At 37.1% G+C, this 26747-nt stretch overlaps 1 protein-coding gene across 14 annotated transcripts in view; it reads right to left on the bottom strand.

Moving 5' to 3' along the window:
- The window catches only part of beta-Spec (spectrin beta chain), a 418936-nt gene that overhangs the window by 26945 nt on the left and 365244 nt on the right, over positions 1–26747 (bottom strand). For all 14 annotated transcript variants that reach the window (XM_083113684.1, XM_083113683.1, XM_083113682.1 and 11 more), the window contains 7 exons: positions 26000–26244; positions 19793–19931; positions 18855–18939; positions 16778–16869; positions 15164–15268; positions 5328–5443; positions 149–225 (listed from right to left, as the gene is read on the bottom strand). In XM_083113684.1, the coding sequence (XP_082969810.1) occupies positions 149–225; positions 5328–5443; positions 15164–15268; positions 16778–16869; positions 18855–18939; positions 19793–19931; positions 26000–26244 (859 nt within the window). The remainder of the gene's footprint in view (positions 1–148; positions 226–5327; positions 5444–15163; positions 15269–16777; positions 16870–18854; positions 18940–19792; positions 19932–25999; positions 26245–26747) is intronic.

Here is a 26747-nt window from a genome sequence, read left to right as displayed (position 1 = left end):
AACACAACAACGACCGTGTAGTAGAAATACCAGCACCTCCGAAAGCTGTTTTTCCTGCCTTTGATATGACAAGAGTTTGAACAAAACTTAAAAACCTAACCCCCACACAGATACCTGCACGTGACTCTTCTTGTATCAAATAGCCTACCTTCATGTTGTTCACCTGCTTCCTTTTCGCCGTTGAGCTGCATTTGTTCTCCTTCTGGTGACTGGTCACCGTCAACCCTGCAAATACGAAAATCATGTCAATGACGTTACTGGGTGGCCACTCTAGGACCATGATAAAATTCAAGTATAATTCCCAGTTTTCAAGCCGAACTTTCCAAAAATTCAAGGGTGCAAACAGATGTTTTCTCCACTTCAATCTCGCCTCTCACCAACCACACACACACACATAAATATATTAACAATATAAATGGTCTGTGTGTTTCAAAAGTATCCAAAAATTCTAATTCTAATTCAATTAAATGGTATATTACATTTGCCATTTCCCATAATCTACGAACGCAAGTCGTGAATTTCAAACTCAAATTTAACTCTTCAATTTCAAGATATCTTGCAATAATCTTCCATCATCTGTCAGATAGATTGTTCTGCAAAGGACACTAAGAAAGTAAACAGGCAGAGAATTCTGTGCTATTTTCTTCCATAAAAATAAAAGCTAAACTGTGAAAAATGTCTCTGGAAATTTGTAAATACGTATAAATTCTGGATTAATAAAAGTTGCAATTTTTCACATCTATGGAGAAAAATTCACACAAAATGCATGAACAATTCAGAGAATTCCCTCGGTGAGAAGCAACCCTGTGTGATCATTGGACAGATTTTTTGCCTATTACTTTGAGAAGCAGTAGTACATTGGGAATCTTCACATTATCCACAATTAGGATAATATTAGGCATGCATTATAAAGAACAGCTGATTTTCTATGATATTAAAGCTCGAGAGTATGCCAGACATTCCAACAAAAAAATGCTCGCGGTGAATTGTAGGGATGAGGATCTTCATGATCGGACTTGTGCTAATCCAGGTACTCTCACTATGTTTATATGTGCAAAATGCATCAGAATTGGAAGTTTGTTTGGTCTCTGAGATTAAACCCAAACTTTTAAAATAAATAACTTATTTCCAATAGACTTGCTTGTGGATGGTGGCACCAAAATTAACAAAACCATTAGCCTGGTAGAGTCTGCATTTTTTGATGAAACTTCTACATTAGAAGTAAGTCTCGCGGAAATAAGTCACAAATTTCCTTGTGTGTATTTATTATTATACTGTAACTTTCATTCCCCCTCCAGGGAACGCCGCCTTAAAGTAGCACTGACCGTGCGGGCGGAGGGGTTTGCGTGCTTTGTTGAGGCTGAGAGCTATGCCAGCGGTAGATTTTCTACCAGCAGGGTCACCCATGCTGGACAGGTCTCAGAAGAGAAGCCAGACTAAGGCGTTCTGCAACGCCCCATCTTACCTAGTATATCCTATCCCAATATTCCTACCCAGTCCCAAACAAACAAATGCGAACATCTGCATCTGTGTCCCACATTGTGGAGTGGCAAGTGCCAAGGCCTAAAGATGGCAGCCCCATCATGGCACTCGGGGTCAGAGGGCCAATAACCCACTACCCTTAAAATAGATTATTAAAGAAACCAAACGAGGAAATAGCCGGACGGACAAACTGTTGACGACCTTTGGACTTAAAAAGAAAACTGTAGTAGGGTTTTGGAATGTTAGAACATTATATGAGGCAGGAAAATTGCAACAAGTAGAAGCAGAAATGGAGAAATATAAGTTGGACATCTTGGGAATGAGCGAAGTGCGTTGGAATGAATTTGGAGAGATGAAAACATCTAGTGGTATGACATTCCTCTATTCAGGTAGACCAAATGAAGATGATGAACATCGTAATGGAGTAGGCATACTCATAAACAAGAAGACTGCTCGAAGTATATTGGACTGGAAGCCTGTATCTGAACGAATAATTATGGTCAGATTACAGGCAAAGGTTAGAAATGTGAGCATCATACAATGCTATGCACCTACAAACCAAGCAGAAATAGAAGAAAAGCAAGAGTTCTACAAAGAATTACAAGACACTATAAATAAGGTTAAGAAGAAAGATGTTATTATTGTAATGGGCGATTTAAATGCTAAAATTGGCTCAGAAAATGTTGGACTGGAGCAAGTGATTGGCAAGCATGGTCTAGGTGATAGAAATGAAAATGGGGAAATGTTTGTAGATTGGTGTGCCTCAAATGAAATGACTATTGGAGGTACACTATTTGCACACAAAAATATACATAAGATCTCTTGGGTATCCCCAGATCATAGAACTCAAAATCAGATTGATCATATAGCTATAAGTAGGAAATGGAGAACATCTTTATTAGATGTGAGAAGTAAACGTGGAGCAGACATTAGCAGTGATCATCATCTTATGGTAGCTAGTTTTAGGGTAAAAATTATGGCTGCAAAGGAGAAATTTAATAAACAAAGCACAAAGTTTGACATTGGAAAACTACAGAATAATAGTGTAAAACAGGACTTCAAGTTGCAACTTCAAAACAAATATCAAGAACTAGGGGAGCTGGATGGTGATGAGGTGGAACAACACTGGGAAAAGGTGAAAAATACATTTACAACAGTATCAAAAGAAGTTTTGGGATATAGAAACCCTAAGAAAAAGAACTGGATGTTAGAGGAAACTTGGAGGAAAATAGAAGAAAGGAAACACATTAAGCAGAAGATTAATATGTGTAAAACTAGGAAAAAGAAAGCAGAATTACAAGAAGAATATAGGAAAAAAGATCATGAAGTGAAATATAGTGCGCGAGCTGACCGTAGAAAATGGACCAGTGAGTTAGCAGGGAAGGCAGAAAAAGCAGTAAATGAGGGAAATATGAAGGAAGTGTACCAAATTACAAAGATCTTGTCTCAAAAGAAAACCATACGGAATCGCCCAGTGAGAAATAGAGATGGAGTACTCCTTACGAATAAGGAAAATCAGCTCAATAGATGGAAAGAACATTTTTCAGAAGTATTAAACCAAACCATAGAAGGGACAGAAGATTTGCTTGAAATACCGGAAGAAATGCCAGAATATGAAATAGAAGATGAAATAACTACTAAAGAACCAACAAAAGAAGAAATTAAAAAAGCATTGAGAGAACAAAAGAGTGGTAAAGCACCTGGAATTGATAACATTCCACCAGAAATTCTTAAGGAAGACATGGATATGACAATAGAAATATTACAACCACTTTTTGCAAAAATATGGAAAACAAAATCAATACCAGAAGATTGGAAAAGAGGTTTACTAGTAAAAATACCTAAGAAGGGAGATATTACTAACTGCAATAACTGGAGAGGCATAACACTACTTTCAGTTCCTAGTAAAGTTCTAAGTAGAATTCTTTTAAACCGAATTAAAGGATGTGTTGAGAAAAAGATCCGGAGAGAACAAGCAGGCTTTCGAAGCAACCGTTCCTGTATAGATCAGATAAATACACTGCGTATTATTATAGAACAGAGTATGGAATACTTCTCTAATATGTACCTTATATTTGTGGACTTCCAGAAAGCATTTGACTCTGTAAATAGAATGAAAATGTGGACAATTGTAAAAGAATATGGCATTCCAGCACATATGATTGATCTTATCAAAAACTCCTATGATGCCAAGTTGTGCATGAGGGGATACTTACGGATCCAATACCAGTTATTTCAGGAGTAAGGCAAGGATGTATTTTGTCACATACAATATTTCTGATGGTAATTGATAAAGTAATGAAGAGGGTAACGGAAGGAAAAAGGAGAGGTATAAATTGGAGTCTCACCCAACAGCTAGAAGACTTGTGTTTTGCAGATGATGTTTGTCTGCTGTCTCACACATACCGTAATATGGAAAAGAAATTAGGAGATTTGGATAAGGAAGGGAAAAGAGTTGGTTTAAAGATAAATAGTACAAAGACGAAATCATTAAGAACAAATGTAAAAAAGATGGAAAATTTCCACTTGAATGAGGAAAATATTGAAGAGGTTAAGGAGTTTACATATCTGGGGAGTTTGGTGACAAATACAGGGGGAACAGAAGATGATGTTAGATCAAGAATTAGGAAAGCAAATGTGGCATTTATTCAGCTATATAAAGTTTGGAAAGCCAGAGAAATTTCAATAAGAACTAAGCTGCGAATTTTTAGAACTAATGTGAAGTCAGTTCTCCTTTATGGATGTGAAACTTGGAAAGTAACAAAGAAAATTACTAAAGACCTACAGACATTCATAAACAGATGCCTAAGGAAACTTCTGGGAATATATTGGCCAGATATTATCTCAAATGAAGATCTATGGAAACGTACGCAAGAGGAACCGGTGGCAATACAGATCAAAAGAAGAAAGTGGAAGTGGATTGGCCACACATTGAGGAAAGATCCATCGGCAATAGAGAGACAAGCATTGAGCTGGAATCCACAAGGACAACGTAGGAGAGGAAGGCCAAGAATGAGTTGGAGAAGGACAATAGAGCAAGAAATATGGGCAGCAGGAAAGACCTGGAACGAGATAAGGAAGATGGCTGGAAACAGAGTCCGTTGGCGATGCTTCGTTGAGGCCCTATGCTCCGTAGCGGAGTAACAGGAAATAAGTCAAGTAAGTCAAGTAAGTCAACTTTCATTCCCGAAACATGAATAACCTTTTTAAATTTAATTTGGTAAAAGGAAAAGTGAACTAAATTTTCAATACACTGAATACATTTGCCTTTCCTCTGCCCCTGAGTTGGTTAAAAAAGCTATTTTCCTGGAGAGCATACACAACCTTATGGATAGGTGGACCAAGTATGATGCGAAACAGGGTGAATTTTGTTGAAAAATACGACAATTTCTTGCAAAAGAGTTATTAATAAAATTCCTGTTATTTAATTACTTTCCCTCATAATACATGATCAATGGAAATCAGTTACTGACAGCTGTGGATTTCATATTATCACTTAAAATTTCATATAGGTACATTTCTACAACACAAATAGTGTTATTTCTTTTAACCAACATTGGGAAGTTAAAAACCGCACTGAATTTAGGGCAAAAATCATAAAACAAAGGTCCACTTGAGCAAAATGTAATTTCATAACACACAAACCCATTTTTTTTTACAAAAAGGGGAATTTATGGTGTCTATTGAAAAAAAAAATTGCTTTATATGACCACACTGCAAGCTCAATAAATTCTTACTGGTGGTTGTAGCTATACTAAAAAATAATATTTTCACACAAAAAAAACCTCCCTACTATAGCACCATTCAAAATTTACTCTTATGATAGAAAATTTTCATCTACTCACCTATCACTGGGCTGTTCATCTGGTGAACTTTGTGGTGGTGTTTGCTTCGCAGCTAGTTCTTCTTGCCTCTTTCTTTCCTCGTCCTCTTGTCTTCTCTTTAACTCCTTCAATTCGAACTGTGGAAAATAATTTCATGTGTTAGACGATGCCACACTTAAAAGGCTAAGTAGAAATTAAAACTGACACATCAAGTTTTAACGCAAGGAACATTGTTCAAAAAAAATAAAAATAAAAAAATTGCACGGGCTATTATAATTTTAGTAATGCATCATGACAATGACAAGAACATAAAGCATGTTTCATGCATAGAAAAATAATAATAAATTTATATTAGGATTGCTGTGCAAGCATCAAGCATTATTAATGTCTGGTATGCAACATTTGGCCACAGTTCAGTCTCTAGCTTGCCCAATGGGCATATATGTGCTGTCATAATTAGAAGCTTATTCCGAGTTGCTTCATCGCATTTTCTCTCCAGCTAAAAAAACAGACAAGCTGGACAACAAAACCTTTTCAAATGCAATAGTCTAATTGGTTGAATTGTAATTTAAAGAAACAAAACCCAAGTGTTGAAGGTCTGATTGATCCCACTGTTAAATGTTACTAATGTGATGCTGATTATAAATATAAAAACAAAATTACAAGATATGGGTATTCCAAGAGGTCAATTTACAGCTGACGACAATGGTAGATTAGAACACTTTTACCTGCTCTATGTTCTAACATTAATGCTATTTGTTTGAATTTTAATGTAAGTATCCTTAGCAACTTGAATGTATTTTCACAACTTTTATGGTAGTTTACGAATATATTCAGCATTAATTTGTCAATTGTTTTCATAATTTTGGTTATGTACATGGGAGAACTGTGTGCAGAAAATCACACTGGTTCCCTTAATTATATGACTCATATAATTTATTTATTTATTTACGACTTTGTTTACATGGCGAAGTTAAGGCATTAATGCCTTCTCATCCACTTACTGCTGTTGGTTGTAATAATGGTGACCAAGGTAAAAGCCATGAACAGTGTATTTGTTGCAGAAGCTGTGCTTGCTGTTGGAAATTAGTTAAATGTTAAAAAGGTGCTCTGTGTGAGCTTTCACCCATAATATCAATCATTCAAGCAAACTTTCTATTAGATGCAAATTTTTTCAGCTGGTCTCCCAAACAAAGTACTCTGTTTAGTCTTGGATGCCTACATTACACTTAATATAATGCAAGAATGCTAGGTTTTCACTATACAGGTTGAAAAGTTGGTTTTGCTGAGGAAATGGCATACAGATATAAGACCCAGATCAAAAGTATTCACCTTAAAAACCTGGAATCACTCTCCAAAAATTCAAGGTGTACAATAATTTAAAAAATATATTTGCTTTAACATTTGAGCATTTATGAATATTTCCTTACACATCTTATGAAAATGTGAATATTGAGGGTTGCAGGAATTTGCATTAGTGTTCACATGTCCGAAGGTTTCAGACAGTTTCAGTACACCTGAAATGGACATTATAAACTTAAACAGAGATAGCTCATGATACACAACAGGATTACTTCAGTTTGAAAAGAATAATAAATGGAGAAACAGGACGTACAAGCAATGTACAACAGGATGTACAAGCAATGCTTATGCCAGAAGCATAACAATCAAAATCATACCTGAACTGTTTGAACAAATTTAAACTGACTAGAATCCCTTTCATTTTTTCTACTAGATTGTGGAGATTCACTTTCGCTACTAGAAGCACTAGGTGAGCTGGATAACTGGGAGTTTACTACAACTAGTTTGCTTCCTCTTAGGGTTAGTGGGGATCCTGAGTTCACTACATCGCCTTCTGCTTCGTAGAGCGGTGGCAGGGTGACGCTGTTAGCCAAAGGGTCGTGAAAAGCAGGAAAGTACACGTGTGCAGTGCTGCCACCAGATGGAGACACAGGCGGTTCTGAAAGGGGAGTGGATGGAGTGGAAGGGTTCGACTTCTGCCAGTCCCAGAGGAACGAGCACCGTTTGTCAAGGTCTTCAGCCAACTGACAATCGTGTTTCTCTTTACGGAAAGGAACTTCGATGACTTGCTTGTACTCAGTTTCGATCATCTTAAGCCTGATTCTTTTCTTTCGTTTCTGTCTCGGTATACGGCGACCGTACCTCGAGAGAACTAGGTAACGCACTGCTTCCTCTTCTGTCATGCTGCTCTTGAACGTTCCATGTGCGACAAGGGATTTCACATGCTTTAGGGCTGCATTCTTGGGAACACATATTTTACATGTATCTGCATGGCTTGTAATTTCGTTTAGAACTTCCTGGTTGATTTCATTTAGCCATTCCTGGCTAGAGGTTAAAGTGTAACACCACTTAACATGCAGTAATTCTGGATTCAACACTGACATTCCATCACCACAGTCACTTCCATCACCATGCTCAAGCTACGAACACAGCAAAGAAAAAAACACCATGAACATAAGACAGCATGCACACAACCACAAAAGATGGAAACAAAAATTACTCTAGGAAAACTATTAGTCAATATTAATTCCTGTTAGCATTCATCACCATGCAAGCAAAACAAATAACAATGAATTATTAATTAGTACGTTCATTTCAATATAGTGTAAATGTTGATTTTGCATCGTGAAAACAATACAGGCATGTATCTGTACTGATGAATAGTTCCAATAACTTAGAAAAGTCTAATCCTTATTTTATAAACTCTTCTCTCTTGCTAAATTTAGTCTCCCTGTCAGCACCGCTTGCTGAATGATTTGATTACCATCTATAAAATCGCCAATGGCAAAATCCGGTGCATTCACTCATTCAGGAATTCTACTGATAATACAGTGGAACCTTGATTTTAAGTTTTTCAGGGGACCAAGCTCAAAAACACTTAAATTGCAGGGAAAATGTAAAATCGAGGAAAATTTTATGACGTTTTGCTATGTTGCGATCATCAGATTGAATGTATAATGCAGGAAAATGTAAAATCTGGGTTCCACTGTACTAACCTCATACAGAAAAGTTCAGACTTGAATATTTTAAAATTACTTTCTTTCTTTCTTACAATTTTTCACCCAACATGAAGTGTGTGTAAATACAGTCCATCACAAAAAAATAGCGCCACTCTTAAAAATTGCATGTTTAGTGTGATTTAATAATAATAACCCATACTAGACAGCCCTCGAAGGGCCTTGGCCTATCTGCCAGTCTCCCTCCCAAAATCCTACCTAGAGATGTGATCATCAACCAGTAATGGGGTGCCCTGGGGTTAGCAAGTCTAACCCTCAGCCATTATAGGCTATATCCGAGACCAGGTTACGCTACTCTCTCGTCGTTTACCAATTTCCTCACGATGGTGGTTTGCCACCAGTCCATACACAGGACGAAAACCTATAGACTTAACCCAGATAGACTCAAACTCATGCCGTCCCGCAGTTGGAGTCCTAAGCACTGCACGGTCACCGAGGAGGATGATTTAATAAAAATCATAATTTTTATCCACAGGCTCAGAACAAAAGAAACTGTTTGCTACAGCATCCAGTTGCCGGAATATCACATAGTTCACAGCAGAGCACAAATGCTGTGGTACTATTTTCTTGTGAGTGACTGTATATATTTTAGTCAAAATATGTATCTATCGCAATAAATGCTGCTAAATATTGTTAAATTTTTGCTTCCTTGGACTTATTTGTTAATTTTTATTTTTTGACTATTTTTACATTCATTATCAATTATTTCATAGTTTTCTGCAAATTTTGTTCACTGAAGATGCAAAGTTCATCTATGCAAAATACAACTCGTCTGTCTCTCTTACTTTATAAGTAAAACATGGGTATGTTGTTTCTCACATGCACTACATAGCAATGAAAGGCTGAAAACCTGTCAAACCATATAGTAGTGAAAGACTTATCTAACAGCTAAGTTTCTCTAGCTACATTCACTAACATTGGCACATATCAAATGCATTAGTGTATGAGGCATGTTAAACTTGTAGGCAGGATCATTACCAGGGCTTAATTCTACACTTGTTTAGTTTCAGTTACTTATGCAATCATTATCCCATAAAAAAAAAAAAAAGTGTTTCAAAACTAGAAATGCCTATAAGTACTGCACACCATCCTCGGAACTTGTTCATCGAATCCAAATCGAATCGATGAACAAGTTCCAACGAGGATGGTGACAGTTGCCACTGAAATTAATAGAACAAAGTACAAGTTTCGCAGATAAAGTGAGTACTAGTTTCTCCGTAATTATCTACTACCACGTCTCTCTTCTCCCAATTATGAATAGTAAAGTCTAGTTTACAATTAAATTTTATTTTGACACAAATAAATATCACAAGCATAACATCTGCATGAGACAGACTAACTATGGTGATACACATGTACTACATGAAAATTACTAGCTAAACTTTTGGAATATATAAACTAAATTTGTTATAGCTTTTGAATCTTTAGCTTCCTGCCTTATACTTGTTTTAGCGAATAGGTGATTTCAATACAATATCAAAGTTGAAATTCATAAACAGTATTTTATAAGAGAAATGACACTGTAAATGTAAATGAAGGAATCTGTATGAAACTAAAGGAATGGCAACTAAAATTCAAACTGTCTTTACCTAAAGCTTCAAACACTAATTCACATTAAGCAGAGGTTCAACAGCAACTACCCACAAAACTTTGCATTAGTGTATTGGAACCCAAATGAAATAGCCTCATCATTTAGGGACAGGAGAACTACATACAGGGTCTAGAACATTAAAACATGCAATAATTTCTATTTGAACATAGAGGGGAAATATCTAAGTAGTTAAGAGATTGTGAGTGGAAATAAAAAAAATAGTTGTTATACATTGTAAAGAAACATGCTGTATATTTACCACATACAATTATTTCATTTTGTACATTCCTGGACAAGAATATAAGCATGGTGAACATTATCAAATTAATGTCACTTAAAAATTAAATGTTTTCATATTTAAAGAAAAGGATGAAGGAACAAATTCCAGACAAAAACAAAACTTCAAAAATTAGACAATTCTCGAAGCTATAACACCAGAAGCAAATGTTCTTTACTTCATGAAGAAATTATCAAACCAATTTTTAAAATTGGGGGGGGGGGGAGAGTTTGAAGAGCAAACAATATGTTCACTTTAGATTTGATCAAAGTAATATAAATACATTTCATGTCTAGCAACCACGGAGGAAACTTACAACAACTTACATTCCTTTGGGGGGAAGGGGGTGGGGAGCAGCATCATTTCTATTCATGCACTGTGAGAGTTTAAGTAGGTGTTTCAATGTTCCTATGCGTCAGAATATATCAGAAATGTTTGTTTAAAAAATGGTAAATAATGTGTTAATGTTTCCTTGGTCAAGTAATAAAAATAACACAAATTACTGCACAGCACTTCAACAACTATATAGTTATAACTAAAAACAATGTAAAAATGAGGCATTCAATTTCTGTTGTGTTAGAATTTGTGTGAATCTTCATATTCCAAATTGTAATAAAAATAACACTGAGTCACTTCTATTTCTAGAAAAAGAACACGAGGTTAGTAATAACGATTGAAAATAAACCACTGATTCACCGGCTCCTCAGAATAAGGATAATATCTCTCTCCATAGTAAAGTGTGCGCTGCTGTTCATCTGTCAGCCCGAGTTTCTTTGCCTGTTCTCGCAATTCCAGCTTTGCAAGAGGGGGGAAACGAAAAAGTTGACATGAGGGAAGAGCAAAAAATTTATATGTTCAGTCAGAAAGGTTTACAACCTCCACCCATAAGAAATTGATTTTCCCTTCAGCATACTTTTTCTTTTACTCTTGTCATAAGCAGCAAATACCGTATTTCACAGCATAATTGTCACACCCTGTTCTCTGAGTTCAAAAACTGTATTCACTGCATCCACAAGTCAGGTAACGAAAGTAATGATAGTGGTGTGGAATCTTCGGACACAGAATATTAAATTTTGTTAAGTCCGTACCTTGCAACACTGTAGTAAATTTTCTCAAGTGGAATATTTAGACTATAATGCACAAAGCAATAACAACTAATGTATTAATTTTTTTATTAACGCGGGAAAAAGATTGTTACACTATCCCCAAGAAATGATGTGCATCGATTTGAACTACTCAATTTTAACACACATTCACGAGAATTCCATGTATATTAATTAATCTTGCACAGAAGAAAGTTTAGTAATAAAAGACTAAAGTACCGGCATTACTGATACAATTTTAAAAAACAAAAAAAGCTTCACATAATTGTCACACATTTCTTTACAATAAAAATAGACAATATCTTCAACGATTATGCAATGAAATATGGTGTATCATTAGCCCTAGCATACTGGGAACAGAGCATAATATTTCAACAATGGGGTCTTGCTCTGGTGGTTATTTTCTCTACATATCTGTTTCTTCTTCAAACAGTTCAGCCTTTTCTTGAAAAGTTTTATGCATATATACTGCACGCAACTCCAACTGGCGGCTGGGAAACCGCGAACCAGCAATCAGTTAAATTTCTTTCGACTGAGATCGGACATTTTCGAGCCACAAGTTACCGAACTTTGTTCACAGAATGAAACAAATGAGCATTGGGTCCACCACATGTTGCCAAACGTACCGTAAGATGAGAAAAAGTCTTCTCGGGCAATGGTATTATCAGCATCAAAAATGAGAAGGGGTTGATGGTACAACTGCACACGCGGTCCTGAACGATGACGTTTCCGGAAGGACCACCCACAGGTCTGAATGCAGGCGGACACACATTCATATAAAGACAACTGGCAAAAACAGAAGTACACTTGGCAACGTTGCTTCGGGAGAGTGATGTGATCCTTTCAGCTTTTACTTTGCAACTGAGTTTGTTGACACCCATCGGACCACACGCCCTCAAAAAAGATTGGTGGACAGGATGTGCCAGAAATAGCCATCAAGGTCAACCGCCAGTTGGAGTTGCGATCAGTATAACAACAATGCATTAGTCTGTAGTCATTAATATGAATCTCAAGTAAAATGAATGTAAGTAAATACTAATGAAGAATATGTTATATGAAATTTTTACTATTTCTCCTAAAATACATGATGGATTCAAGTTTTGATATGGACTTATGTGCTTATTTGTGATCTCCCCCTGAAGTCTTTCCAGTGTGCCTAGTGATATTAAGTGCCAAAATTAATTCCCACCCTGCTTGAAATTAAAATACCCTCAAAATCAATGATCAGAAATCTGCATAACAGAAAACATGAGCGTTTAAGAGAGATTCTTGAAGATCATAGCTGTCTTGAAAATGAACCTGATTATTTTAAAGCAATAGTACACTATATGAGAAATAGCAACAAGAGATCCCATTAATAACATCTAATACTATAATATTACTTATAACTACTCAGAATAATTTTAAATTCTTGCAATGTTAAAGTATTACATTGGCAGATTTGGCAAGTGTGAAATACATACCCTACCAATATCAGCCAATATACACATATCAATGTACTTTTACATTGTATAATAATATTTTTACATAGCCAATATTTAGTAAAAAATTCTTTCATTTTGTTATTTTTATGAACATAAACCCCTCGTTTTGTAAAATAAATGTGTAAATACACAGTTTCTACTTTCAAAGGTAAAACCCACCGGAATCACCAGATTCAAGATACTTTAATTAATCAGGCTCAGTAGAATATCTATTGCTAATTGATCAAAATATCAGCATACATTTCACATCTGTCCATTCATATTGAATGAATACTTATGATTGATTTGCTTTATTTTACTTAGCTTCTTGTGCTACTTTTGGCTAATTTGCAAAGATGAGGATGATGATGAGTGATGATATGATGAAATTGATGAATGGACACTCACAAACATCCATGCCAGGCTTGAATGCTTATGAATTCTTATTTTGAGTGCACCTGAGAGAAAAAAAACACTACTTGATATTATATATTAAAATGATTACTTGCATTATCAGGGAAAATGAAACACGACAGTAATACTCAATCTATACACAAAACTTTTTCTCGATGGATTTATCTACAATTTTCATCTCTGTCCAGCACAAAGTTCCTATGTAGATGGGTGGCCATAAAAATTAAGAGAACCATTGTTAAAATAGTTTCACAGATATGGTTAAATACCTGATCATATTACCTAATATAAGAGTATTAAAATTATAGGAACGTCAAAACTGAGGATATTTGCTTCCCTCACTGAACACCAGAGCAAGTTCCCTCACTGAATACCAGAGCAAGAACATGACAGCAAGTTGAGTGTGCAAATTAAAGCAAGTGTTTCTGTAACAAAACTTATGAACTTTTCAAGAGCAACGTAAAAACATCTACAAGCTAGAATTACCACACCTTTGATAACAGCTGGGCAAGACACAGGTGAACACAACGCCACTCCTTGTGGGTCTAGAGCCAGAGCTTTGATAACTTGCAAGAATGCAGTTCCCAGGGGTTACTGTGTGGGAAAGGATATAGTATTCCCACTCAAAAAGTACCTAGTCTTACCATAAATACTGTCCCAAAGTTGTAAATAAATAGACACAAAATGTTGAGAGATATTGTAATATCAGAATAACATGAGGTGCATGGATGTATTATGAACCAAAATCACAAATAATTATTCGAAATGAGCACCTTTAGCACTGACACACTTCTGAAGTCTTCGTGGCCACGCATCAATTGAATTACGCAACACATCGACTGGAAAATGAACAACTGCCTTCAGAAGAGACCGACCGCTTTAAACTTTCAATATTGAGATGCCTGTTCTTCCAAGCCATCTCCTGAAGCTTGGCCCACAATTTGTAGTCCAAAGAGTATAGGTCCAGACTTGCAGAAGGCCAATCTGAAGTGGAAATGAAGTCTGGAACATTTGCTATGAGGGCACGATCCATTTCTGTGAAAAAGGGGTAAAAACATCAGCCAAAGTGTACCAGCAGACAGTGCTTGAGAAACGATGCAAGAATCTTACCGACACCATCTTCCATGGAGAGAACTGGAGCTTCCAGCAGGACTCAGCCCCAGCACACAAGGCACGCACCACCCAGCAGTGGTTGGAGGCAAATGTTCCTGACTTCATTTCCACATCAGATTGGCCCTCTGCCAGTCCAGACTTAAACCCTTTGGACTACAAATTGTGGTCCAAGCTTCAGGAGATGGCTTGCAAGAAGAGACATCCCAATATTGACAGTTTAAAGCGGTCTCTTTAGAAGGCAGCTGCGGAGTATCCACTTGATGTGTTGCGTAATTCCATTGATGAGTGGCCACGAAGACTTCAGAAGTGTGTCAGTGCTAAAGGTGCTCATTTCGAATAATTATTTGTGATTTTGGTTCATAATGCATCCATGCACCTCATGTTATTCTGATATTACAATATCTCTCACCATTTTGTGTCTATTTACTTACAACTTTGGGACAGTATTTATGGTAAGACTAGGTATGTACCTTGGGGAACAATTTTCTGTGACTGGAGGCAAAACTTTTGAACATGACTGTGCACAAACAGGAAAGGTATTACTTCTATATTTGAGTAGATAATAGTGTCATGCCATAGGAAGACAACATTACGGCTTATTTCAATAGTGTGTAGCATGCACTTTGCTTAGAGGTACGACACTTTTCACAAACAAAAGCAAAAAAAAACAAGTATTTTAACCCAAACTAAAAATGGTTATTCACCAAGCAATATCCTCAAATACCTATTCATTTGTCAAATATGAAGTGTTTCGCAATACTATTAACTATAATTATCAGCTTACAATATTTAAAAGACGATTTTACATGGTAACAGGACATTCGCATAAAAAAGTAGAATGTTTTGAACTGAACTTACTGTAGTTAACCTCTCCAGAGCTCCAAATCTCTCTTCTTGTGCGGCTGCTGACTTCTCAAAGGCTTCATGTTTTTTGATGAGGTTCTCCACTTCATCAATTGTGTGCTACAAGGAAAGATTTAAAATAAGTAAAACACTTCTTAGAAATTTTTCAAAAAAAATATTTACAATGAGAATTCACACTTTTTTAAAAAAAAAAATATCCCAGAGAAAAAATAACACACAAGCTTTTCAACACAGGATGACAATATTTATTTTTAAAAAATACCTTAGTCTGCTGATACATGCATGCTTTATTATTGTAAAAATTTAATGTTGCAAAAAATAGTGCATGTGCTCTTTAGAAATTACATGGGGAATAATAAATTATCTTGTTATATTTAACTAGAGATACAGTTATATCATTATTATTTTTTTATGTTGCTTAACTATTGAACATTTTAACCACTTGCCTTACTAACCCGAATTATCTCGGATGTGGTACTCTTCCGGCAAAATATTATCCCGAGTTATCTCGGAAACCTGAGGAGTTTGAATGTAATTTTTTTACCGGCCCGTACTAAGTCGGGCGGAACTTTCATGATGAATTGGGTAGGTGGAGTTAGTTGCAAGTCCGGCCAACAGATGTCTCGAGCGTGCACTAATTTTTGTGCCTGCCTTGAGGCACCAAGAAGTGAAGAAAGACAACAGCTTTTCTGCATTGCGTGACATTCGGTTGCTTGCAAGAATGCATTGTTCGGAAGCGTTGATTCGGTTGGAACTTTCTCGTCCTTTTGGCAGCAAAATGAGTGATATAAGCACAGACATAAGTGCATCAGAGTGTAGTGTAAGTGCTAGTGGCAGTGAAACAACGCTAACTGACTGTGATGATATTTCAGTCAAAAGTTCGCATTCTGATGTTAGTTTGACGTCTGTACGAGTGTGGCAAGAACTTGATCCTGAATAATTACTTCTTTTGTCTTTTGAAATCAATATTATATCATTTATAACATAAACAACATACCATTTTGTTCGTTGCATTATTGTTAGTAAATATCACAATTTATATCACATTTAACAGCTCCGAGTATACTCGGGTTAATAAAGGAATGCCTATTTGGAGTAGAATATTTTGATTATTTTTGATTGTTGTACCAAAAATCATTGTTAATGTAATTTTGCATGTAAAGTAGTAGTAAAATATAAAATTAAAAAAAGTGTAAAATTTTGACATCAATTTGGAAAAAAAGTCGTAATGCAAGTGGTTAAACCAAAAAACTATAAGATTGATATGGTATAGTTCCAATTATACTTCAAATATTTTGAACTACTACAATTTTTTTTCAATTTAAAAGTATCGACATTGTATCCGCTTGACACACTTAGATTAAACTTTTAATATAACACTAACATAAGTTTTGAAGTATGTTACACATCACATTTGATAGAACTTGAAGGTTTCCTTATTACGTACACGAGTCAATTTTTTACCAATAAGATAACTTATGATATTCACGATTGTTGAATGTGACTAGAAAAAACAACTGAAGAACTATTGAAAGACAATGGGATGTATTGTGAAAAAATAAGTTTTAGAATTTAGTGCCATTATGGAGGGAATAAAAATTTACTTACTCCTAATTCTTGACTCATTAGGTACGGCTCTTGTGCCACTAGCCATGCCTCAGCCACAGCTGCATCTCTGGCAAACTGGTATACTTCCAAAACTGAAAAGATTAGCCCATAAACGTCATGCTAACATCCACATATGCATAGGTTCAGATATACAACAAAAAATTATGGATTTCCTGATAAACTACCAGACAGTTAAATTAATACATTAAATTTTGAAGAAGTACTATGTTAATCATGTAATTCTGATTGCAGAAACCTATTACAAGGTTTCAAGTGGTATGGTATATCAATGGTTTAGGTATTCCTAAGTACTAATGAAATTAATTGCAATATGGCTCCAGCATCATATTGAACTCTGAATACAGTACAGAGTAGGGTGTGGTTGTAAGGGTATTCAGAAAGTAAGTCCCAAAAGCACAACACTTAAGTTTTCTACTTAGTTGATTTGGTGCCTATGCACTATGTTCTGGAGTGGTGTACGGTATCGTGTATGGTAACATTGTATGTGCTCACCAATCAAAATTATGTTGAAAGAGCATGGAGGCATTTATGAACTTAAATACCCCTATTCCTTCATACAGCATTTACTTTGTTCAACAATTTCCTTGCACCTGCCTGACACTGCACTACACTACAAGTAGTGCCAAGAAAGTGCAGCAAACTAGACTGGACTTCTGGCATGCCCATGCCTGGTCACTGCCTAACTGCACGTACTCAATTAAACAATTGCAACATGCATAATTCCACTGGAAACTTATAAGAATCGTGTGGGTGATTTCTACAAGGATGTACAAAAATCCATCCCTTAGTCACATCACAATGGTGGTGACTGTACTGAAAGGTAGGTGCAAGAATCATGACCACAGTAAGTATGTAAAAAAAGTTTTCTCCCCCCCCCCTTCCTTTTAACAGCTCAGCAAAACATATGTTCTGAATACCCCTCATATTATGAATTACAAAAGAATACGGTACAATAGTGTGTGCTGGACTGCACTTATTTTCATGATTGTATTTTCAGATACAGTGCACTCTCTTTAATTCGAACAAAAGCACATTCCCCTTGAAACCCCTATCTAAAACAATGTTAAAAATGACTACTTAATTCAAATTTTGAAGGTTAAATTTGGATAATTCGAAGTCAGGTTTCCAATAATTTAACATAAGTTTTTCCAAGAAAGACCAAAGTGGTTGCTACATAAGAAATTCCAGCGGATGACTCGTCCCCCTTTTCTTCTTGAAAAGGTTGTTTTTATGGTTAACAGATGTGCCGACGGCAGATAAGAGAGGGCAGAGGGAATCACCCTCTCAGAAACGAGTTGAGAGGGGAGCGGATAGCCAGACAGAAGGGGTCATTTGTCTGTGTGTTTTAGTGGAGTCACAATGTCTAAACGTGGTGCGTACAGTAGCTTAACATTAGATAAGAAAGTTGAAGTGCTTAGAGAGGTAGAAAGAGGAATGAAAACAATCATGTGATGTGAATATTCCAATAAGAGTACTGTTCCTGGATGGAGATATGGATAAAACATAGCAGTTGTAAGGTAAGGTGTACTGCTTGCGTATTAATGCAGTTTTATGTTTAATACAGTGTGTTATTTCATTGGTGTGTTTCTTTTTTTATTATATTCTGGTTTATTCGAATTTTTTTTCGTAGCCCCTTGGAGTTCGAATTAAAAAAAGAGTCCACTGTATTTGCAATGGTTGCATGTATTTTCCAGCTTGTAACCAGTTTCATTGCAATCTTGATGCATAAGTTCCTGAACATACCCACATGAGGCCTGTACTTTATACTTCACATGATACTACATAGCTTCTCAGACTCTTTAGGCAAATTGCTAAAGGCGAAAATGAATGATTATTACATGAAGGGACATGCATGCCTAGGCAAGGAATTGAACCCAGAACCTTTGGTGGAAAGTCTGCACGGCAACCAACCAATGTGCGTGACCACCGATACGGCAAATATATGTTGTTTTTTTAAACATAAGACAATAATTTTTAGGTGTGTTAGTACTCTATACAATTTCAATATACAATAAACATATATCTACATTATGCATACAAAGAAATAACTACTTACTGAGCTGCAAATTTTCCCATCGTTCTTCCCACCTGTGCAGTAAAGAATTCCTTTGGTTTGTAAGGGAGACAAGTTTCTCCTTGATCTGAAAATAAATTAATTTCACACCTTACAGATTTGTATCTCTATCAAATAAATCGTTCATGCATTAAATTGCATGTGCCACCTATATCTTCTAATTTTACCTGTTTTCATGAAATTTGAACATGAGCAAATCATTACTGAACTGGCACCACACTGAACTGGCCAGTTAATCTGCTAACAAAAGTTTTGCTGTAACTGTTCTGCAGTTCACCAGTCTTTTCAAATATTTCGCAACATTATTTATTTGTTAGTCTTTCTCACTATTGCTATTTTGATTTATTTATGCTGCTTTACAACCTATTCGGTTAATCAATAAATTATGTACAGATGAAATGGATAATGCCTTGGCCAGGGTTTGAACTTGGGACCTCTGGCTTTCGGACAGCTGATGCTAACCACTCTGCCATGGTTTTGATTGATTCATTGATTGATTTGGTGTTTTAAGTCCACTTTATGCACAGAAAGGCTAATCAGGACTCTACCTACAGCTTAAAGTGGGATCCGAACCACTATGTGCCTCCACCGCACTCCGCCATGGAGGCTGGTTGCTACCATCTCTTCCATGTGGTCCTCAATGTCTATGTTTTACAGCATCTCAATCTAAAATTTTACGTAATTTGACGTAGACATTCTGTTGTATTCTGATGCAGGATTTCAACATTTCAGTTCAAATGAGTGTACATCCAAAGAACTTGCTTAGATTGTAGATAATACAAGAGATGTTGATATCCACATTTCACATTTATACAGTGCAACATACAATAATAATTACATCTGAAACAAGATTAATCATACCATTTCAAACATTACTATCTAAACATAATGCCAACGAAATTTAAATGATAATGACATACCTCGTTAGAAGCATAGTGATTACGATTAAGAAGCTCCTTTCCTAAAGATATACAAGCTGTGAAGTTGTCTTCTCTTGCATCAATCTCAGCCTTCAAGCTCTGGTGGTTGTTCATCAGTAGCTCGACACCGCTTACGTCTCTGCAAGACACAGGAATATATCATTAATACTTATCTTAATATTGAAATAATATTGTTTCAAGTAGATTATGTAAAAAATATGGATTAAAGCTGTTCCACAATCAGGGTTCCCATGTGAACTTGAAATGTAATTTCCTGGAGTTTTCCAGAATCTTCAATTTTTTCCCATAGTCAATACACAGTGCAATACTGTTTTACTTTATTTTTTATTTTTTTTACAAGAGCTCCAGTTTCCCCTCAAAGCCATAACATCACCGACTTATTATTAGAGAGAAGACTGACTAGATTATAGATTGCTTTAACATTTTTGGGTGCTTCGGCCCATGTGGCCATTTTGTGGGAAAATTCATTTATAAAACCCTTCTCAAAATTAAAAAAACACGTGTAGAGTGAGATTCGAGGAATGTTAAAAATGCAACTTGTAAAGGGACTTCCACAGAACAATCATGAAATTAAATGAGGCAAGAATAGTCCAAGAACTTCTTCAGAAACAGTGTGTGGCCTGCAGTGTTGCCAGGTCCAGAAAAAAGTGTTGACAGTGCCACACACGGAAAAATGTTCCTTCACCCCGCTGTCGAAAACTGAGTGGTGAAAGGTGTAGGGAGAGGCAAAGGGTGTTGCTGAAGGTGAGGGGTGGGTATGGGAGGACCATTACTGGGTGGCCTTGTTCAGGTCAGGGGATGCAATTGCACTCCTTGGCTGATATGCAGGCCCTCTCCCATCTTTTGCATACTGAGGTGTTGGTGGATTGGGGCAAGGAGTGGATGATCGCTACCCGGAAGCAGTCATTGAAGGGAATATTGTGGTGGTTGGTGTGAATAACAACAGCAAAGTCCAGGTTTTGGGTGGAGGAGCGGTGGGGGTTGATGCGGAGGTTCAGGACTGGATGTTCCCCCAGGTAGAAGCTCCCACAGATATTGCAGGTGAGGAAATAAATGAGGTTAGAGCTGAAGCAGGTTCCTTTGGGGTAGAGCGTGGATTTGCCAGTGGCAGTGTGGATCTGGAGGGTGCAGGAAGTAACAAACATGGGGTAGGTTTTGCACCTTGGGCAGTTGCATTTGTGGGCGGGGGCGACTTGATTGTGAGTTGGTAGATTGTGGTGGACCAGGATGTTTTGGAGGTTGGGAGGGCATATGAAAACAACTCTGGGCTTGTCGGGGAATATATTTCTGGTGTCAGGATCACTGTGCAGGATGGGAAGGAGGGAACGTACAGTGTGTGATTTTGTTGAGGTGGGGGTGATATTGGATGACAAGTACAGGGGGATTGATTGGTGGCAGGTTTCTTGGTGGAGGTGTATGAAGCAGCTGAGGATATTTGTTTGGTGACCAAGGTGGAAGGATGTCTACAGTTGATCAAGGCTTCGTGTAGGCAGAGGCTGTAGTTATGTTGGGAAGTGGATGAGGTGTTGTGGCATTGACCTCTGGGGGCCAGGGAGAATGGGATGGGCTTTCTTGGTGTGGAACGGATGGGAGCTGAAGATGTGTAGGTATTGCATATGGTTGGTAGGTTTGATGTGGATGGAGGTTTCCAAATGACCTTCCTTCATGTGCACATCCATATCCAGGAAGGTGATTTGGTTGGTGGAGTGGGTACAGGTGAAATTGATGGAGCTGAAGTGGTTTAGTTGGTCTAGGAAGGTGGTCAGGAAGGTTCTCCATGTGTCCAGAGCATGAAGATATCAATGATGAAACTGAGCCAGAGGACAGCTCTATCTCATTTATATCCTCACCTGCCATATCTGTGGGAGCTTCTACCTGGGGGAAACATCCACAGTCCTGAACCTCCGCATGAATAACCATCGCTCTTCCACCCAAAAACCTGGACTTTGCTGCTGCCGTTCTCACCAACCACCACAAAATTCCCTTCAATGACTGCTTCTGGGTAGCGATCATCCACTCCTTGCCCCAATTGACCAACACCTCAGTATGCAAAAGATGGGAGAGGGCCTACATATCAGCCATGAGTGCAACCACATCCCTACACCTTTCACCACTCAGTTTTCGACAGCCTGGCAAAGGAACATTTTTCTGTGTGGCACTGTTAACACTTTCTTTTCTGGACCTGGCTACACTGCAGGCTATGCTATCCCATTGTCCATGTCACTCAGTTAACAAGCTTTCTTCTACTCCTGATGATGCGGTAGCTACAGCAAAAGTTTGAAGTTTTCTGGTGAGTGTTTCCTCTCTCCTCTTTCACTTTTTATTTACAGAAAACCCTTGTTAATACGAGTTCAAGGGACCAAAAAATGTCAACTTCGAATTAAACAACTTCGAGTTATCCAAACTTTTCACGAAGGCACCTGTTTTTCAGATGTAAATAGAGTATAAATTACCCCCACAACGGATGTTTTATACTTTGTGGTAGCACAGAAAATAAGCTTTATATGTACTATATAATAATATTGTACGTTTTAAAGAAAGTGTAAAAAATGTTACACAAAATGAGAACACTGAGCTTACGTGGACACAAAAATTCCAAGGAGATGGTAACACCATTTATCCTGCCTAGTTATACAACCGGTTATGCACGAGATGCATGTTGTGGCAAAAAGTTTGGGAGGGGAGGGAGACGTTTAGAGCAAAAGTGGAGGGAAAACAGAGCTGAGTATGTGAGGAGCAGGTTGCCTGGCTCCAACTCGTCACTGAATCCTGGGCACGCAACTGGTCATATCTTCAGAATTTCTGTTATTCCGTTTTTATGTACTAGTATATTTATTAGTTACAGTACATTGCATTTTACATGGTATCAACGGTAAGTGTAAATTATACAACAATTAAAAAACTGTATTTTCATTCAATTGAGCAAAGTCGTTGCTCTTCCACGAAATTTTTACAATTTTAGTTCATAAGAAACCAGTTTGCACGGAGACCTACGGAAAGGAAAACAGTCTAGTTTATTGCAAGAAGTGAAATTCGGAAGAATCTTGACAGTAGTAACACTGGCGCGAGCAAGAGATGGGAGATAATCGGACAGAATGAATATTGGATTTTATGTGCGTTCACTAAAACATTGTCCATTACAGGATTAACTGGTAAGAGAAGATTCTCTTGGGAGAGAACACAACCTTTCCCTGACACAAAAAAAAAACACAGGCTGTAAATTTCGTTCTGGTTTGGCTGTCTAAACACATCGTAAAAAAAGTCACGTTTTCTTTGCTTCAGTTACCTTCATATTCGGCCCCCTCCCCCTTTGCAGGGATCAGTCCAAACTCTTCCTCAACTTGCATTGTAATCCACCCTGAAAAAGGAAACACGCAACTTGCGATATGTTTGCACCGAATGTGTATCCTAGGACACATTAAACAGCGCCGCACTTGATAATCGCTCTAGTTTGGATCCCACTTTTAAACTGTATATTTAGTCCAGCTTAGCTCATCAGCATAAATTGAACTCAAAACAAGCTTTACGGAACTTGCGTATTTTCAGATTACACTGGCGCCAACTGCAACGTAAACACAATGAGACTGGCTGGAAGTTAGAGCAGCAGGTGGCAGAAGGGAAATCCTCAGCATTTTAAAGATAACGCAATTGTCGAAAACCGAACTTTTATCAGCAGTGTGAAAAAGAAAAATGATCCTTGCATTACATTTTACCATGCAACAGACAATAATACGGGCAATATTTCCTATCCAGACAGCTGCATTCAAACAAGAAAGAGGGACCTGAATTCTGAAATTATCGCATTGCCATGCACACCAGTGGCGGATAATGAGCTGTTGTAGGAGAAAAGAGGGGTCACTTTCCTTTTTCTTATCCTGCAGTTTTTGTTCGTTTTGAAGAAGGTATTCAGAACTGGTTGCTTTATTTTAGACGCCAAAGAAAAGGAGCCTGTATGCGCACACAAGCAAGAAAATCGTGGCCAAAACAATTAGCAATGGGAGTGATGCAGAGGCATCTTCGGGGCGCATGCATCAATTGTGGGAAAAGAATTATTACTTTCTTTCACTTCAGATCCAAGAAATCTTAGTTGAGCACTCTCGTGTAAAATAAATACTTCTTCTATATGAAGAAATTAGAATGTAGAAATGCTCATTAATGTCGTCGCAGAGCAAGCTGTCTGATGGACCACATCAGCGAAGAAAGATTTTAACGTGGGCAAGCGCTGCTCGCGTGCTTCTCCCCTCTCTGCTTCTTCCCCCATACAACGTGTGAATATTGCGTTGGTTGCATGCGGTGAGGTGACAGATACAGAGAAGAGTGTGCTTGTTGTTTCATTGAACAAAGAGCAGTGGCAGCGATTGATTTTTCTCCTTGGAGGTACAGTGGAATGCACATTTAGTTTGGTTTACTTCTATTTCTGGGCCACTTTCAAAGTTCCACATGACTTAGTGCAGCATTTTCCCGAAATATTTAAAAAATGACTGAAAATAAAACAGAGGGTGTGATACAGGACCTAATTAAAAACCATTAAACTTTGCTCTTTCTCAGAAAAACAAGAAATAGTTAAAAATGATAGACCTTGCCCTTCTTTAACCAGCCTGTGTAGTAATCGTAAGGATAAGAAACAGGAGTATGCAAGACATTTTCAAATTGCGCAATACAAGAAAACTAGCTGGTCAGCAGGTTGTAATGTTACAGAGAGGTTGTTCTGTTGGTCCTGTCTATTGTTTGTTGTTGATAGAACAAGTATATAGACTAAGGATGGATTTAGCAATTTAAACAAACGTACTATTGATTCCTATTTCAAGACATGAAAAATCTCTTTGTCATATTGTGAATTTCCAATGTAAATATAAACTGTTTATAAAAAATATCAAGTGATTTTATAATTTTATGAAGACTTCCACATCAGACATCAAACCCGGCGAGTTTTAAACTTTTATTATCTACAATATATTTCATTACTTTATACGTTATGCAATATTTAGTAATGTTAATGTGCAAATCGTCAACTACTGAATATGTATAATGCTATACCCCATTCCATAATATATATTACGTGAAATTTAGAAATGTCGTATTTCCTCGTTGCACAATAGCCAAATCCTATTAATTTCGAAGATCCTCTGTTTTCATTCACTAAGGGTACGGCATCTGGAGTGGAGTTGGTACTGCGTCACTGCTTTGTTCCCAGGCAGCGGTAGTTGCAAGAAAAATTGCTACTACCACCACCCGGGAACAAACAAAGCAGTGACGCCGTACCCTTAGTGAATGAAGACAGAGGCTCTTCGAAATTAATAGGATTTGACTATTAAATTGTGCAACGCGGAAATACGAAATTTCTAAATTTCACGTAAGTAATTTTAAACCACGTTTACCACATCCATCATGAACATAATATATATATGTTTTAAAAAATTTGTGTACAGCATGCCCTTTATGAAAATCCAGGATACGCCACTGCAATTTTTTTTATCATTTGTCACTAGATGTTACCATCTTGAATGTATATTTTCTTGGCTCTTGGCACCCCAGATGGAAACGGTTTCCTGCAATTGTAAACTGATGTAATTCTTGAATACTTTAAAGGAAAAACTGGTAAATAGATGTGCATAACTGGAGTGAAATACATACTGACATTAGTCAATATCTTGAAAACAAGTTTCAACTGTTTCAATAGTCAAGCATCAGTATTGGGGTATGCAAGGAACAATTCCCACTTTAGATCAACCACCCTGGAAATCTAAACTGGGTCTCACACATGCCAGTCAGATGTCATACCAAATAGATGGCCAAAACTATGTGGTAAGGTAATGGTACCCCTGTCCATTTGCACACATGCCATGAAGGCATATGGGGTAATGTGGAGGGGCTGCGGTAGCTCACTTGGTAGAGCATGTGGCTACCACGTAGAAGACCAGGGTTCAAATCCTGGTACTGGTGATCTGGACAGAAATTTTTCCAGTCATTTCAGTTTCTGCATGGTTCTGAGGCAGGCAACCAGGCATGACGCTGATCACATAATCCCAACTATGGGCGAGATCAAGAATATGTGGAGCTCAAAACTATGTGGTGAATATGTAATTTGTAGTCTAGCAACTAGTAACCAAAATGCATGTGTATTTTTAATGTTGTGATACTTTATGGACTAATACAATCATAAAAGTAATTGAGCGGAATATTTACCTTGGTTTTTCAGAGGTGTTCATCTGACGAACAACGTCATCCATCCAGAGCATAAGTGTGCGTACCATGTTGAAGAATTTGAAGAGGTCACCGGTGTCAGCAAGTTTCTGTCTCCTAGCGTCACACATGCCTTGTAGGTTCATCCATGCATTGATGACCTCTGCTTCGCGATTTGTGATTTCCTTAGCTTTGTCTCCCGCATAAGAAGCTTGCAACTTTTGTGAATCATCTTGAATTTGCTGCACCTAAAAAGAAAAATTGTTACATATGAATAATTACTATTAATTATACAATTCTCATTGCTGAGAATACATTAATAGTTTTATACTTAAAATTAGTTTTGTACGTAAGCGGAAAGATATAAAAAGTTCTTATCAACCATGTTCAATTTATCACATGTAATGGATTTTGCCACCACAGGGCCATATATTTCTGGTTAATAAAAGATTATGATTTTGGTACAAAAATTAACACATTTCGGGATCAAAAGCAGGACAAAGAGGCATTTTGGTGTTAAAATGGTGAGAATAACCCTGAATTTCATTTATAATCTACACTTATTGCACAAAATAAGCATTTCCATTATATGTTCTTCAAAGTTTGCATAACCACTTTTTGTAGATGCAAAATAATATAATAGTTATTTTTAATGTATTGTATTTTACCTGCTATGTTTCATCCTGGTTTCCAAGAACTTCGTAAATGTTCTGGGGAACCAGGATGAAACATTGCAGGAAAAATAAAAATC

Source organism: Lepisma saccharinum, chromosome 28, assembly GCF_977018435.1.
Source record: "Lepisma saccharinum chromosome 28, izLepSacc3.1, whole genome shotgun sequence".
Taxonomy (NCBI): domain Eukaryota; kingdom Metazoa; phylum Arthropoda; class Insecta; order Zygentoma; family Lepismatidae; genus Lepisma; species Lepisma saccharinum.
The sequence above is the reverse complement of the archived record's forward strand: the minus strand, read 5'-3'. Positions and strand labels throughout refer to the sequence as shown.